Source organism: Podarcis vaucheri (assembly GCF_965113315.1).
Source record: "Podarcis vaucheri genome assembly, chromosome: 5".
Classification (NCBI taxonomy): domain Eukaryota; kingdom Metazoa; phylum Chordata; class Lepidosauria; order Squamata; family Lacertidae; genus Podarcis; species Podarcis vaucheri.
The window spans coordinates 35,051,429-35,068,789 of record NC_138763.1 but is presented as its reverse complement, the minus strand read 5'-3'; the positions used below and the strand labels follow the sequence as shown (position 1 = coordinate 35,068,789).

The following is a 17,361-nucleotide window of genomic DNA, read 5'->3' as shown; positions in this document are numbered from 1 at the left end:
AGCAGGTGCGCAGCAGGAAGAGGTGGCTGCCCACACCTTCGCCCGGGGCAGCCAGCACCCGATCCTTCTGGCTGCAACATCCCGAGAAGGCAGAAGAGGTTAAAGCCCCCAACTCCGAGGCTATTCCTGCGGAATGAAAGTGGCAGCCTTCTGCAAGCGTGCTTTCCTTCGCCGTAGTTTGCGCGCGCCGAACCTCCTTCCAGCCGCGTCTCTTCTCCCCCCCCCCGCGCCCCGCCCCTCCTCCTCATGAATATTCACGCTTCTCCTCCCCGTGACGTTGCAGCAGTCCCGCGCTGAAAGCCCGAGAGCTGCTTTGGTCCTGGCAGTAAAGGCTGCGAATGCCTGAGCAGTAGCCGTCATCCTCCTCTAGCAGACGCCGCGGCTGCTCCAGCTTCTCCTGGCTTCCCTTTCCCTCCGCTGCCACAGCCCAGCGAGGCGAGCGGTCTGAGGGAGCGCGCGGCGCAGCCCGGAGCCTCCTCCGCCTCGACGAAGGGAGACGGCTGTGGCAGCAGCTGTGAGAAAAGCCGAGGAGGAGAAGGAAGCGCGTCCTGCTCGACCCGGTCGCCGAGAGGATGAGGCAGTGCTGGGAGTGGGCGCTGCTCCTGTGCGGGCTCGCCAGTCTCCTCGCCGCCAAAGGTAAGTGAAGTTTCCCTGCCTCCTTCCCAGCAGAGCCAGGCTGCGCGCAGGTGTGAGGGGCGCCGCCTCGCCGCCCGCGCTTCCTTCCCGGGGCGATTCCGAGGGCGCCGGCGGCAGCGTTTGTTGTGTCTGGCGGGCTTGTGGCGCTTGACGAGGCTGTGGCGGCGCGCCGGAGGAGTTTCCTTCGCTTGGTCTTGGCGCGGGTGAGGGAAGCGGGGAAGCTTCGTTGGCTGCACCTGGAAACGGCAGGTGGAGACGGGGAAGCTCGCTGGCCTCGCGGAGCGAAGAGGGGGTGGGGTGGGAGGCGGCGAGGAAGAGGGACTCCCTCACCGTTACGCATCCCGGAGGGAAAGAAGAGCCGGGGAAAGTTTGAGGCGTCGCGAGGGGAAGGGCGAGGGGAAGCTGCTGGAGTTGGGGGGCACTTGGGCAGGCGCGGTTGGGCCAGGAGCGAAGTCTCCGGGAAGGTGAAGTGCCTCGAACGCATCGCTCTTCGCCGACGGGCGCTCTGACCCTGGCGGGGCTGAAACGGATTGCTTGGCTGAGCGAAAGGCAGCCAGTGGCTGCAAAGGAGGAGGCGACACGGGGGCGGAATGTTTATTCGCCTGATGGAGCTCCAGTCTAGAAAGGAGTCTGTTTTGCGTGGACCTCTGGCCAAAGGGCTTCTTTGAAGGGGGTATTCGAATCGGTAGGGAAGATCGGTTGTGGGTACAGTAGTACACACTGAAACTTGGTATTTCGGTTCTTACATCAGCAAAGTTGAATACACCAAAACATTGACGTAGCCTTCCCAGCACAGAAAATACTCGTTTTTCATTTTAGCTGGGGGAGCCCACTTGGCCCTGGAGTTTCCATTCATTCCACTTTGCAATACTCCTCCTTGGTTCAGTATGAAACACATTTAAGACTTTTCACCCTTACTATGGTGTTGCTCCAATGGAAAGCAATGTTGTCAGAGAGAAAGGAAAACTTGGCAGGGAAAATAATAATAGTCTCTGTAGCATTAAACTGCCTAGATAACCCCAGGTGGCTTTTGGTATTCCCTCTATGATGAAACATGTTATTCATAGATTTATTTTGATAGTATGCATTAGTAATTTCTGTTTTTAACCCAACTAGTTTTGCTGGTGACATCTGTGGTTCACCTTGGCTCTCAAAAAGTAAATGATTTCCCTTTCTCTGTTTTGCGTTTCTGCTGTGAATCTTTCTCTAGGATGCCAACTGTTCAGTGTTAAGCAGAAGTGGTGAGAACTTTACTAAGCACTGCTTTGAAAATGTCACGGTTTCTGAAAGACAGTAAATACCATAGTTATGATTTGAAAGTTTGTTCATTGCTGTTTGTGTATTCTTAGGACAAAACATTAACATTAATTCACAGGAACTTGGAGGACTATACTCTGAGAACCAGCAGAAATATAGATTATTTGAGCACAAGGCACTGAGGTCATCAGCCCAATTACTATAATCTTTGTGTTTTACATACAGTTTGATTGCAATATAGATTACAAGCAATGGACAGAAATAGAGCAGCTGGCAGTTGTCCCTCTATTTATCTCCTTTAAAATAACCCCCATATGATTTCCTTCTGGCAAATGTGAGAGTTTTGTATGTAGGTGTTTGAGGAGTGCTATTCTATAAAAACTGGTACATATGAATTCTGTCAAAGTTACGAATTCTACTTTACCACTGGGGGGCTGCAAAGTGCATTGTTAGACTTCTACAATTTTACATGATGTTTAGTGCTTGATATGAGAAGACTTTTTAATGACCATTATAGAGACATAAAAAGATGTCAACAGGGTATTATGCTTTCATTCTTGATGACGTATTTAAATATGGAGAATCGCTGCAGTTTCCACCAGTTACTTTCCCATTGTGATTTTGTTTTCATTTGTGTAAATACGTGTGAGAATTTCAAGTTTTGGTTTCTTTATAAAGAGCAGCTGTAGAACATCTAGATGAAAGGTACTATGATCGCAAAGAATGCTTGATATGTTTAATTGATTTCCCCCCTCAAATATGCTATGTTTGGGGTCGCACATGTAAAGTGAGTTGCTTGGTAGCTTGAAGGAGGATATTGCCTACTTTGAGGTCTTTGTACAGCTGACTTACTGTTTGGTTTACCTAGCAAGAGAGAGCTGAAAGTCAGTCCACCTCTTGTTATTTCCTGCTGAAAAACACAGAGGCTTCAGTGTCAAAGAAGACATAAGTAACTGAGCAACTCACGTGCTCACTACCTGTACTGGCTACTGAAGAGAACTATCAGACTCTTTGGTTTGTTCTGTGTATGAACAAACACATCTCTATCTGCTGTGGTTCTGGGATGGTACCAGTTGCCACAAAGGTGCTCTGCCCCACTGCCATTCTGAGAATATCCTCTTAGCACCTAGCCTGCTAAAGTTTTGCGCTTTGTGTGATTCTGTCGGGATGATGCAGGAAGCAAACAGTAGCATGAACTGGCTATTGTTCCCAATTGTAGTTTGACTTACCCTCTTTATCTGTAAAGTGTAAGGACTCGGGATGTATGAAAATACATACTCTATACCTGAATCCTTTTGCTTGGAGACATCACAAGCATGTCTGCTTGCACATTCTGTGGCCTTGGAAAGAGCAATAACACCTTTCCAAAAAACAACTCTGTGTCTACAAGTAAATTTTGGTATTCTGAATTTTATGACATGGGTTATATTAATTTAAGTTATTGTGAATCAAGCTTTGAATGTTTGTTGTCTGGTGCCCTAGAACCCTTTGGGTGAAGGGCAGATCACAAATATCTCAAACTGTCCATAACAGCTGCAACCAAAAGGGAGCCAGTATAACTTTGAGATATATATTCACATTTCGGTCTGTATAATCAGATACATTTATTACAAATATTTTATTTGTCACCACCAATGTACTTGGCATTTCTCTGAGTAATACGGACAAAAATACACCTCTCTCCTTCAATGAAGTTGCAGTCTATATATCAATAAACTAGAATATGTCTACAGCCATCTTCCTTCTTCCTTATGCCTTGCAATAAATCTGTATGCAGGGCACTTCACTGACATTAGAGTAAATTGTTCACAGTAGAGAAATGTTTTGCTATCACACCAGTTGCTGTGATAGATGTTGCTAGTTGTCGCCATTAGATGAGGCTAATAAACTGGCGTTACCAAGACTTTTTGCCCTACTTTAATGTGATAAGTCTCATTGTTTGTAGATATTTAGCTTAACGCAGGCCTACTTGATTGCAGGATACTTCAAGAAGCCCCTATACTCCTACGATATAGGTTAGTGGGTGTTTTGGATATAATATCCTTAAAATAATAATGGAAATAAGAACAAAGCTTGAGGAGCTTAAAGCTTATTGCCTGGTTCATGAATGAATGTCTGTTTAATCCAGGGAATGTCTCCTGGTTTACCATGTCATAGGAACCAGACCACTGATTGTCTGTATTAGGATATAGTCTAGTATTGAGAACATAGGAAGCTGTCTCATATCTAGTCAGCCCACCTGATACATCTAGCTCAGTAATTTCTACAAACTGGCTGGCAGCCACTCTATAGAGTCACAGGTTCAAGGACCACCACCCCGTTCTAGCTGGAGGTGCCAATGGTTGATCCTGGGAACTTAGGCATTCAAAGCAGATCTACCACCACTGAGCCGTGGCTCTTCAGTATTACTGGAAATACTTAAAGTTGCTACAGTGTTTGGATTTCTTGAAAGTTAAGTTGCTGTACATCATGGGCTTGCAGTCATTGGCTATTTTTATATAAGACATTCTTACAGCAGCTCTTTTTGTATGGTAGATGTGTGACCTTGCACTATGAATCTTTTCCCTTGCTTTGTAAGCTATGCAAAAAGAAAACTCCTGGCGGGAGTTACTCAGCACTAGAGAACATCTGATATGAAGTGTCAGTCCCTAAGGCAGCTTACGATATTTTGTATCAGATACTGAAGAAAATACTTAGATTTGCTAAATCCTCATTTCAGTCTCTTTAAATTGCAACTTTGCCCTTGCCCTCTTTCTCAAAGTGCATAATTCAAGGTCTCTTGAACAGTAACCTCAATTTTGCCTTACTTGCCTCAAAGAAGATCCCCTCTTACTTTTAAGAGGATTATATTAAGAAAATATATAATTTTAGCTAGCCCAGTGCAGGGGTGATAGGAAATAGCTACCCTTAATAGCAAATTGTCCTTAATGCTATTTAATAAGATATCTGTGAGAAAAATGGACAAAAAATCAGTAGCAAACTGATTGGAACTGCAACTTGTTTCTTCATCTGGTAAAATAATTGGCTAAACTGTGAAATATTAATACAGCCTAAGGTTATACAATTTTAAAGAAAGTAGTACCTTTTAAAATAATGAGGTTTGATGTAGATGAAAATCAACTATATGTATTTCTCCCCACCAACACCACACAGATAGATTATGATGTGTCTGTTTTAATGACATTTTAAAATATATACCTAATCTTTCATGCAAAATGTTCCTGAAGCTACTTGGTCAGGCTGACATAGAATGCACACTGATGTCCTAAATACTGATCCTTTCTTGTGCTCATTAATGTATTTCTTGCTGAGCTTTTTTTTAATCTCAAAGGTAAATCTGACTTTCCCCAATGTTTAGAGAGCAATTTTGATCTATTGCCCAAGAGTAGATTTAGATAATATGTTGTAGGTGCAGGTTCTAAACTGGAGTAACAGGCACTCCAGATCAGTGGAAAAACCTCTTCAGTTGAACTATGGAAGATTGGAATGCTAACATCATCACACTGGGAATGAATCTATTTCACCTGAACTACGATAGTGGTGGCTCTTTGTGCCTAACAGAAGTTGCAGTGAAATTTTCATTTAGTGCACCATGCACACCTGTCCTATGGTAGCTTAGGTGTGATCCAACTTGTGCTTGTGGTGGGGCAGTGATGTTGCTCTAGCACAGTTCAGTTCAAACAAGCCATGTCAACTTGTGAATTGGTTCTTACTGGAATGATGGCTATGTGGAAATATGGGTATTATTAGAAATGTGAAAAGCAGGAATAACACAACAAATCATGGAGGATTCTATAAGTATACAAGGGATGTCTGAATCTGTAAGCACTAATGAAATATACTCAGAGTTGCAAAGTGATTTCATGCTCTTTATTCAGCTCATAGTCAGGTTGTGGATTCACTTCTATCTGGAGCAGGATTGGGTGGTTCCTGCCAACCAATCATACTATACTGCTGTATTGTTCTAGGACCAATCAGACTGCTGCAGTTTGGATCCTATTCAACTCAGTACATAACAACTAATAAATGTATACAGAATGTAGGATGAGAAATACCACTCTTGGGGAGAGATAATGGAGACTTTCTGATATTCAAAGAGTCTAGCAAGAGCAGCCTTTCCTGACTTGACTCTCTCCTGATGTTGAAGTGCAACTGTTCAGACTAGCCAGAATGGTCAATAATCAGGGAAGACTATGAGTTTGATCTGGAAGGCCGTGCTTGAGGAAGGCTGTGCTACAGGAATTAAACCAAATAATATTTGTGAACTGTTTTGTTCCTCTTGCTTTGTCTCCCTCATTAAATAACAATAATGCTTATATCTTGCTTCTCCTCATGAGTAGCTATGATATTGTGTCATGGATGTTTAAAAAATAATCCAAATATAAATATTACAAAATTTGTGTTTGTTTTTAAGAATTTGCTGTAGGGTGCCACAGAATGCTGTTGAACCTACAGCAGAGTCTGCACATTGCAATGCTTTTCAGTTAGTGGATGAAATATAAATCACTCCATCTCAGTTTTGTTATTATCACCTGTTACCTTGATACTTTTTAATCTTGGAGAAGCATTTGTATTAATATAAAACCAGAGCCATGAACCAGCAGCATTCTGAGTTGATGGTCTTCTTTCTTCCTTCTGGCAAGCCATACACTATGACTTGTGTAATCTTGTTTTCAGACACCATCTGTTGCAGTACTGGTATAATGTGAGTGTTCAGTCTGCATTGGTTGGAAACTATGATCCCATAGTGTTGGACCCAGACTTTCCTCTTGGCCAGTGGTAGCATTTCCTGAGAGGAGTTCAGCACCACCTCCCACAATACCCTAGAGGTTTGTTGGGTGCTATATTGAGAAATGGAATTGGCAAAATATCATTTCTGTCCTCCCAGCCAATGTGCTGTATGTGGGGCTTTCCTTGAAGACGACAACTCAGAATGTTGAAAGAAGTGGAGAAGGCAACTAGACTACTGACAGGTTTGGCTGGAAGAATTTGTATTACACTGCTTCCAAGAGAATTGCATTTTCTACCTATCCTAGTCCCAATTCAAGGTCTTATCTTTGACATACAAAACCCTAAACAACTGGGATTGCAAATACTTGAAAGTGCCTTGTCCTCTTGACTGAAGTAAGAGTTAAGCTTGGCAGAGGAGGTTATTGCCTTGTTAGCAATTCCATCACCCTCAGAAATCTGTGGGGTGGTGGCGTGTGAGAGGGCATTCTCTGCAGTAGCCCCCAGACTTTGTAACTTTTACTTTGTAGATGTGTGCCTAGTGCCAACTCTGCATGTATTTAGAAGGCATGCAAGTCACCTTTCCTCTAAAGCTTGTGGGGATATTTGATTGTTCATTCTGCTTTTAGTGATATTATATTGGTTGTGCTGTTGTTTAAAAGGTAAAGGTAAAGGTACCCCTGCCCGTACGGGCCAGTCTTGACAGACTCTAGGGTTGTGCGCCCATCTCACTCAAGAGGCCGGGGGCCAGCGCTGTCCGGAGACACTTCCGGGTCACATGGCCAGCGTGACAAGCTGCATCTGGCGAGCCAGCACAGCACACGGAAACGCCGTTTACCTTCCCGCTAGTAAGCGGTCCCTATTTATCTACTTGCACCCGGGGGTGCTTTCGAACTGCTAGGTTGGCAGGCGCTGGGACCGAGCAGCGGGAGCGCACCCCGCCGCAGGGATTCGAACCGCCGACCTTTCGATCGGCAAGCCCTAGGCGCTGAGGCTTTTACCCACAGCACCACCCGCGTCCCTTGTGCTGTTGTTTACTATTTGATTATTTATGTACTGTGTTGTAATGTGCTGCACCCTAACACTTAAGGGAGAAGGAAGGTTAATTAATGCAATAAATAAATAAATAAATAAATGGAAGGAGCCTTTGTATAGATGGAGCCCATTATCCTCTGCATTCTCTCACAGTAACAACTGCAATTCAAAAAGCAGTATGTGTGTGTGTGCGCATGCGCAGGATTCAGTTAGATCTGCCATGGAGCTGTATTTGTTCATCCATACTGCTCACTACATAGGAGAAACCTGATTATTTGGCAAGATTGCAGGCTCCTTCACACAACTTTTTGGTTTTTGAGATAAGCTCTGGATTATTCTCCAAACATGCATTTAAACAGCAGTGTTATGGAAATAGCAATCTACTTTGCCTATTAAATTGCCGTTAAAATAATAATAATAAATAGCCACACTATTTTCTTTCCAGTTCTCATGTTGAGGTTTTTCCAATCACAGCTTAAGTGCAGGCTGCTTACCTTTGCCTCAATGAATCCATTAGGTCTAACAAAATATTAAGTAAAAGTACAGCAGTTTAATTATGATTTTAATTATGTTTATGTTGTAGTATGTCTATAGTAGCATGATGAACATGCAATGTGGGCGTATGCAGTGCCCTCAGAAATCTCAAACAGACACTGTTTTAGCAATAGATATTTCAGGAATTGTAGCCAAGATAAAGACTATAAAGTATGTCGGTAGCAGGCTGCACTGAAGACCTAAACCTGACTGCTAATAACAACCTGACAGTTTTATGCACATTGGTCATGTATTGATAAATGCACATTTGACAAATGATTTTAGGTGTATAAATAATGAAAAATAATACGTGCAGTTGCTCTTAGCAGGCACACGAATGATGCTTGCTCTAATTATAAATGTACTGGAAACAAGCTCTGGGAACTTGTTGGAAGAGATACCACTGTATGTTGTGTCAGCAGGACTGTACAATGTACTCTAGTTAAATGAAATGGTGACTTCAACTTATAGATAGGTAGAACAAGTTAAGATGGCTTGCAGAAAAGGTTGATTTACTGTCCCCAGCTAAGCTTTTCAAAAATACTGCCAAAGATAAATATAGGTTAGAAGGCACTGATATTTATGAGGCAGCTGAATAGCAATCTTATTTAGAGTAAGGCTTTTTAAAAAAGACAAAGTTAACATATCCTAGCAACTGAAATTGAATAGTAACTTATCTACTATAGTTATTCATTTAAGAAATAAATAAATTGTAAAGGTCTTTGTTAACTTCACCCAGTTCTTTCACAGCTAGCTAAAATGTAAGAGATTCTCTATACTGCTTTGACATACTCTGGGCTGTTTATAGCTGTCTGTATTGTCTAAATGGTCCATGGAAACTAGTGAAGGGAAGGCCGAATATGAAAGCTTTAGTAGAGAAAGGAATATGCGGGTTTATGCTTGAACTGTTCCTTTTTCAATTAAAAATTCAACATAATAAACACCAAAAGACAACAATGTAACTGAAATTCACATTAAAGGTAAAGGTAAAGGTACCCCTGCCCGAACGGGCCAGTCTTGACAGACTGTGGGGTTTGTGCGCCCATCTCACATCTATTGGCCGGGGGCCAGCGCTGTCCGGGGACACTTCCGGGTCACGTGGCCAGCGTGACATCGCTGCTCTGGCGAGCCAGAGCCGCACACACGGAACGCCGTTTACCTTCCCGCTGGTAAGCGGTACCTATTTATCTACTTGCCCCCGGGGGTGCTTTCGAACTGCTAGGTGGGCAGGCGCTGGGACCGAGCAGCGGGAGCGCACCCCGCCGCGGGGATTCGAACCGCCGACCTTTCGATCGGCAAGCCCTAGGCGTTGAGGCTTTAGCCCACAGCGCCACCCGCGTCCCTGAAATTCACATTACGGATAGGAATTATTCTGATGAACTAAATTCCTATCTGCAATGTACAATGAAACATGTGAATGACCTGGGCCCTGAATGTTTTAAGGAACATCTTGCTCTGTGTTTTTATGTGTAATGTATAAATGCATTTAGATCCCACATTTGTAGTGGTGATACAGCACTAGAAAGTGGCTAACAACAATTAAAACCAGACATAAAATATAATAACATTCATAAAATAAAAATGAATGCAAAGGAATATGCAAACTATTTTAATTGAGGAAAAACGGACCATACAAAATGTGGATTTATGCTAGCATGTCACCAAACAATCATGCATTCTCGATCAAAAGCTTATATCAGCTTAAAAAATTGAAATAAACCAGTACCCTAGATATACCTTGAATATGACCTTGCTTACAATAGATGAATGAATGCCTGTGTTCATCTTGTTTTATCATTTGAAAAGGATGAATTGTGACCAGATGGTTAATATAATTTTAACAACACGGACTGCAGACCAGGAAAGGCTAAACCTATTTGGATGAATTCAAATCAGCAGGATTTGATGAAATTCACTCCAGGGTGCTAAATCTCCAAACAATTAGATATTTTATCTGGGAAGTCGTGGATAACAGATGAGATGGTTGTAGAGGAAAACATGGTGCCCCTTTGCTCAGAAACAGTAAACAGAATCATCCCTGATTCTTTAACATGTTGTTGGCAAAACATGTATCATTTTCTAATGTTTTTACTGTTTAACTTTTGAATGGTGTATACTGCCTTGTTGCATTTTTATGGAAGTGCAGTTATAAATATTTAAATAAGTAAATAAATGTGTGAGCGCTCGGAATGTCTAAATAGTAAACCAGCAAGGGCTGCTTCTTCTTTTTTAGTAGGCTCCTATTTGTAATGAACAGTTTAGGAGACCCAGTTTGGAGATGGTCATTTTAGGAATAAAGGGTAGAATCAAATCCATCCTCCTGTTCTGTGAAGTGCTGCTGCTCTAGGCTAAGAAGTCATATCTAGTAAGTAGAGAGAGAGAGCTCAACACAAGCATCTTTTTGAAGTTCCCACTAGCTATAGTTAGTTTATTTATATAACACATTTTCCACAAATACATTATGCTCAGAGCAGTTCACAGAAGGCAATTTAAGTTCACTAGAGTGAGTTCTTAGAGCAGGTAGTGAGTAAATCCCCTGTTTAATGCAACAAGGAAGCAGTTTCAGATCCTGGCATTGTTGTTACTATGTATTCAATTTCTATCCTGCCCTTCCTCCCGAAACTCTTTAAACATTTTAAAAACACGCCAAATATTTTCACAACTACTTTCAATGTTGCTTTAAACAATATATTTCAACCACCAAATACCTGGGTGAACAACAATTTTTCTAAATTCTTTTGATTCATTAATAATGGGGGAGAATTTGCCTCTCACCAGAGAGGACATTCTGTAAGTGAGCATCACAATACCTGGTCATGGGTCAGTGCCAGCTGGGCACAACCACCAACATGACCTTACCTGCCAGTAGTAAAACCTGAAGTGGTTGATGTTGGGGTGGGGGCAGTCACTACTTTAGGTACTTGGACCCAAAGTCATTTACAGCTTTGCATGTTAGTACTAATGCATTTAGTTCACTGGCAGCAAGTTGCAGCACTTCCAAGACTAGCGATTCATTGGGCTGCCTACTCTCTAGCCCAGGGGTCTGCAACCTTTAAGAAAAAAGAGCCACTTAGACCCATTTCCGAAGGAAAAAAAACTGGGAGCCGCAAAACTCGTCATTATAAAAATAACTTTTTTGTCACTTTTTAAAATTATTTCTTTGTTTGACCCCTCAGAATTACTCCTCCTCATAGAAATAAACGTTAAATTAACAAGTTACCTTTGTGTGTGTGTGTGTTCTTCACTCCCCTTCAAAACAGTGACCAGCGTACATGCCCCCTTTCAATGCAGTGACCAGCGTACATGCCCCTTACAATGTAGCGGGCGGGCGGGAAGGTGACGTTGGGACGGTGCGTGACTAACGCACGCACCGCCCCCATGCGACATCACAGCCAGTACAGTGCCCGCCACAGTGGGGAGTGTCGGGGCGCACAATGTGCCTCCTCCCCTCGCTAGTATCCGCCCCGGAGCCGCAGCAAAGGTGTAAAAGAGCCACATGCGGCTCCGGAGCCGCGGGTTGCTGACCCCTGCTCTAGCCTGACAGCTGCTTCCTGACCATCTTCCGCAGTAGGTTATTAGACCAGGCTATTCTGGTCCAGAAGTGGTTTTGGCTGGCCAAGCAGCCTAAGCCAGGAATAAGTGCTCAGAGGCCACTTGGGACTCCAGTGGAACAATGAGGAGTCCCAGCTATGAACTTGTTCTTTCATCTAGTCCATTGCTGCCTCCAATCACTTATCCAACACCTTCATAGCTGCTTCTGATTCAATTGGAATTTAGTTAATCATGTTTTTTTTCCCTTTCCCAGTAACACCTTGTCGGCACTGGAGATATCCCAAAATGCAGAACTCTTTAGTCCCATTGACATAAATGGGCCTTAAGTTTATAATTACTAATTTTTCCATTTATTTTGTTGGGAACAACTAAAGCATAACTAGCTTTGTCTGAATCCAAACCATTCAACTGAAATTTTTTTAGTTGTTTCTTTTTTGCATATATACAGTATTGAAACCAGCATACGCTGCAGTTTCTGGAATCCTGTGAAAACATGTATGAAAACACGAAGGTAAGGAGTGAGTATAGGAACAGTGGGGAAGGAACCAGACAACTAGTTAAACTGAGAATCTATGCAATGATTGTGCCATGGGACAGTGGGAGCACAGTAGGTAGGAGCCTTGCCATATCAGAGACTATTCGATTGGAGCTGTTCCATGTTGTAAACGTCCTACTGAGTCTTGGCCAGATCACTTCAATACCTATTTGCAGACAATTCATGTTGTGCAATCAAATAATTGAGATAGTTTGTACACATCACTATAGATTCTACTATATCCTCAACTATGTGGACTTTTTACAGTTACCTTTTCAATAATTCACCTCTATAAATCCCAAGATTCTTTTAAAACTCCTGGCACAACATCTGATGTACATTTCAGGTTTATTGAAAGCAGTATACTTACGCATGCTAACTCTATATTTGGATTTCGACCCCAAAGTTGAAAGCCTTTGAGAGAAAAAGTAGGGGCTAGTAAACATGATATATTTGTGCACGCTACAGCTTGGTGGATCCTAGTCTTTTACTTGATCTGCTGCTCAGAGCAGATGAGTTATCAAGGAAAAGCAACAGGTTTGCAGTCATCTGTCCTCTTCCATCAGGATGTCAAGGGCAATAAAGCTCATCCATCAAGGCAACCAAGGGCGATTCAGTCCTGAATCCAGATTGGAATGTGCCCAGATCTCTTCCAAGTGTGATTAAAGCTGAACAGCATCTTCCCTAAAAAGGGAATATTTATGTCCAGAGTTATTTTTTGATTTTTTTTTTGAGAAGTGGCCTTCTAAGGACTAGCTCTTCTAAGTGTAGCTGGTGCCACTCCTTCCCAAAGAGTTAGTCACACAGCCTGGTTAAACAAGCTCACTCAAATCAGACATGATGGATAAGGTTCAATGGAGGATGTAGCTTACTGAATGGCCACAAGTGCCCTGCCTGCATCACTAGGCCTTAGAAGCTGAAACTGATCTTATAATACTATACCAGATAATATACACCTCATTCAGACCTGCCACAGAAATGGCACCTGAGTTTCTATTGAGATGAGCAGCTTAAAGTGTCTTTCAGAATTGTCACAGCAGCCTTCTAAGGACACAGCATCCTGTTAACCAGGCTAGATATTAAAAAGCCTTATACCACCCAAAATAGCCTTTCTGGATGTATACTTTAAGATGAAAGTAGCTCTATTTTATTTACAGTGGTACCTCGGGTTACATATGCTTGAGGTTACATACGCTTCAGGTTACTGACTCCGCTAACCCCGAAATAGTGCTTCAGGTTAAGAACTTTGCTTCAGGATGAGAACAGAAATCGTACTCCAGCGGCGCGGCAGCAGCAGGAGGCCCCATTAGCTAAAGTGGTGCTTCATGTTAAGAACAAACCTCCGGAATGAATTTAAGTACTTAACTCGAAGTAAAGATAAAGGTAAAGGGACCCCTGACCATTAGGTCCAGTCGTGACCGACTCTGGGGTTGCGGCGCTCATCTCGCTTTATTGGCCGAGTGAGCCGGCGTACAGCTTCCGGGTCATGTGGGCAGCATGACTAAGCCACTTCTGGCGAACCAGAGCAGCGCACGGAAATGCCGTTTACCTTCTCGCCAGAGCGGTTCCTATTTATCTACTTGCCCTTTGACGTGCTTTCAAACTCCTAGGTTGGCAGCAGCAGGGACCGAGCAACGGGAGCTCACCCTGTGGCGGGGATTCGAACTGCCGACCTTCTGATCAGAGTCCTAGGCTCTGTGATTTACACCTGAGGTAACCTGAGGTACCACTGTACAATAAAACCTTAAGAGAAGCATTCTATATACAAACCACCACACCAGAAGAAAAGATATATAGAAAGTGAAACTCTGGCTCCTTCTGGCCTGTTCTTATAGTCAGCATGACCTTGACAGGAAGAGATAACAGAACCAGTTTGAACCGGCTGTTCAGCTTCTCTGAAGGAATAACCAAAACTTCAGGAACCTTCTGCTTGTTTCTAGGCAGAATAGAATCTTGCTTGTCAGCTGGAAACTTCCAGCTTGTATCACACAGAGAAGCTTCCAGAACCTTCTTGAATTGATTAGAATAGAAAAAAACTCTACAAATTAGATCAATACTTTCTGTAGCAAAACAAATGCATACCTAACATTGCAGAACATTTTTTTGTCTGCACATTTGTTCATGTACTCAAAAAGAATTCTAAGTATTTGGCAGTGTCTTCCTTTTTCAGAAGCCATGTTGACTTTCCTCAGCTTAGGTTTTGTTTGCTCTTGTTCTCTTTCCATGTTTGTACCCAGCAATTCTTTCACTTCATTAAAACAGACTATATTTTCCTAGCAATATTTCTGGACAAGCAGATTATTTCTGCTGAGATGGACTTCATACTCCCTGCTGCAAAGCAAAAACATACACAGCAGGTCATGCTCAGCAGCTAATCTTATTCCTTTAACTCTTATGTATGGTCTGCATAATGTTTAAGTTCTATAGCTCATATGAAAGATTCATTGGGTACAATTCAGTATCTAAAGTGCTTTGGGGAAGCAAAAAATATGAAAAATTATTGAAAATGAGTTAAGATACTGATTTCTTAAAACTGGTGTCCTCCCTACAGTTAATTAAGTTGTCTTTGTTTTTAAGATTTAACATAAGATAGTTATACACAATCCTTTTTTTCTAGAAAAATAGGTGTTGGTACTCACCATGAAGTTGTTACACTATGTGTCACACTTTTTAACCACAGCAAAAAAGAGGTGCTGGTGCTGCGTATCATTGAGAACCCCCCGAAAAAAGCACTGGTTATACACCTGGTAGACTTCCTTCCTTCCTTCCTTCCTTCCTTCCTTGCCTTTCACTATTCTCTCTTGTGATCTCATTAATAGAAAGCAGAATCCTGCCCAATCCCGTGAAGCAGAACCCCCCCCCCCCATAGCTATTTGTAAATTTCACCTACTTTTCACCGGTGTGGTGTAGTTGGTTGGCCCAGTGTGGAGAGTGCTGGTGTTCTTGCACATAGATGTAAAGCTGAATCATAGTTTGCTTGGTTTAACTCTGGGTTATATTTGTATGTCTGAACCTGGCTCGGCTCACTAACCAAAGTTTGTTTGATGTCAACGAACCAGAATCTGAAACCATGGTTTGGTTTGTGAATTGCAGTTTGTGCTACATGTGCTTTGCCACTATGTTCAAGTTTGGTAGTCTCGTTTAATCCTCGTTCTCTGTGTCACCCTGTCCTTGTTTCCTGCTGGGCTACAAAGACATGAGAAAATATATCAAATGAAACTGTTCATGTGACTGTTGTTGGTGTTTTCACAGACCTCTTCCTCACTTTGTCTGGCAACAGTGTTTTCACCTACCTCTTCACTAAAAAGTCATTCTCCAGTTTGGCTGCTTAGCAGTGCAGCAAGCCATGCAAATAATGTTTTTCAGAAGTATCATGGTATTTTTTTTTAACCAATTACCTAACAATGGATAAATGTTAAAATCACACTTCTGCTCTTATCACGCTATACCAACTGTTCAACAGATGCACTTGTACTTAAAAGCCTCCACAAATATTGCCACCACATCCACCACCTCACTCAGTCCCCACTAAGCTCTGTTTCTGCATCGATCTATTCACATAAACACATTTTTAATATATTTTAACTGGGGACACAAATTTGTGTTCAGAATCCTGTGGCTCTTGGAAATAAGAATCTGGATTTGCACTGCTCTTGGTATAATTTTACTTTAGAGTTCTTGCTTTGCATACAGTTACGTGCAGACCAATGTTCTTCCTTGCAGAATTCCCTTTGTCCTGCTTGCCCACAGAAAGTCCTGGAGTGGATTAGTCTGTACTTGACCCATGGCTTTCTGAAATTCTGATGTGGATGAAGAAATGGGTCTGCTATAAATACTATGCCAAATTATTGATAGTAGCTGTTTTTCCGTTTGTTTAGCACTAAAGTTTTAGTATGGAAAAATACCTGTGGAAAAAGGCTGCTGCAAGAAGAACTATTATTCAGGAGCGCTAGAAGGAAATGATTAACAAAGAGGGCTAAGGAAAGGCAAAATATTTATGTGATCTGAAGAGGAAACAAAAAAACCTCAAAGAGGACTAATGGAAGGAGGGAGAGATGCTTTAAGACTGAATTTACCTCAGCGGTGTTTTGAGAGCATTCAACGATCTGCTACTGCCCTTGTGTTTCTTCACACCTACATATGAACTTCTAACATACACGTTTGTTCATGGAGCAGTTTACAGATGACTGCACACAGCACATGCAACTATTACATGGTTTATCTTTGGGAAATTTAGCAATGCCCATTAACTGCAAATATTATCTTTGTGCTTGGGGAATTAGCAGTAATCACAGTTCATTATAATTATAATGTTTGCACAAAATGGCTGACAAGGAATAAAAGAACAATGCAACTTGAAAAGCTGCTACAGAAATCAGAGGAAATTGTAAGTGACTACCTATCCCACATTGCCTAGAAACCATGGAGATACAGAGAGTTCTGGGACAGGTGTTAAGTCCATCAGAACCAAAAGGAGATTAAGACTGCATACACACTATTGTGTGCAGTTTGGATTTAAAGCACTCTACCAAAGAATCCTGGGAACTATAGTTTAAGAGTGCTAGAAATTGTAACTCTGTGACAGGTAAACTGTAGTTCCTAGGATTCTTTGGGGGAGGGTGTTAGATTCCTGAAATTTATGGTCTGTATGCAGCCTAAATAAACCAGGAGTGGGAAAAGTTCACCTAGAAATAGTTTTGTGCTCAGGGCTTCCAAGAGGTAAAGGTAAGTAAAACTAATGAAATACAAAAAGGTAGGGAGAAGTGGTTACCTGTCCTGATTGTAGGGTGAACGCAGAGAAGCAAAAAGCACTTCTCACTGTAATGTGCTAGTATCCAGTCACGGCTAGATTTAGATGCTTGGCAGGATCCCAATTCCTTCCATCTTTTCTTCTCCCTATCCAAATTAGTGGTCCTGAAGGAGTGGCTGACAAACTGACCCCAGACTCAGACCATTTTCTCTGGGCTATTTTGGAACCCTCCTCACAGTATAGTGATACCTTGGTTTACAACCATAATCCATTCCGGAGGTCTGGTTGTAAACCAAAACAGGTTGTAACCCAAGGCACGCTTTCGCCAATGGGG

General features: G+C 42.3%; 1 protein-coding gene across 1 annotated transcript in view; it reads left to right on the top strand.

Moving 5' to 3' along the window:
• The first annotated feature begins 314 nt into the window (after nt 1-314).
• The window catches only part of CLSTN2 (calsyntenin 2), a 347,890-nt gene continuing 330,843 nt past the window's right edge, over nt 315-17,361 (top strand). The window contains exon 1 of the mRNA XM_082221771.1: nt 315-636. Within this exon, the coding sequence (XP_082077897.1) occupies nt 573-636 (64 nt within the window). The 5' untranslated portion in view covers nt 315-572. The remainder of the gene's footprint in view (nt 637-17,361) is intronic.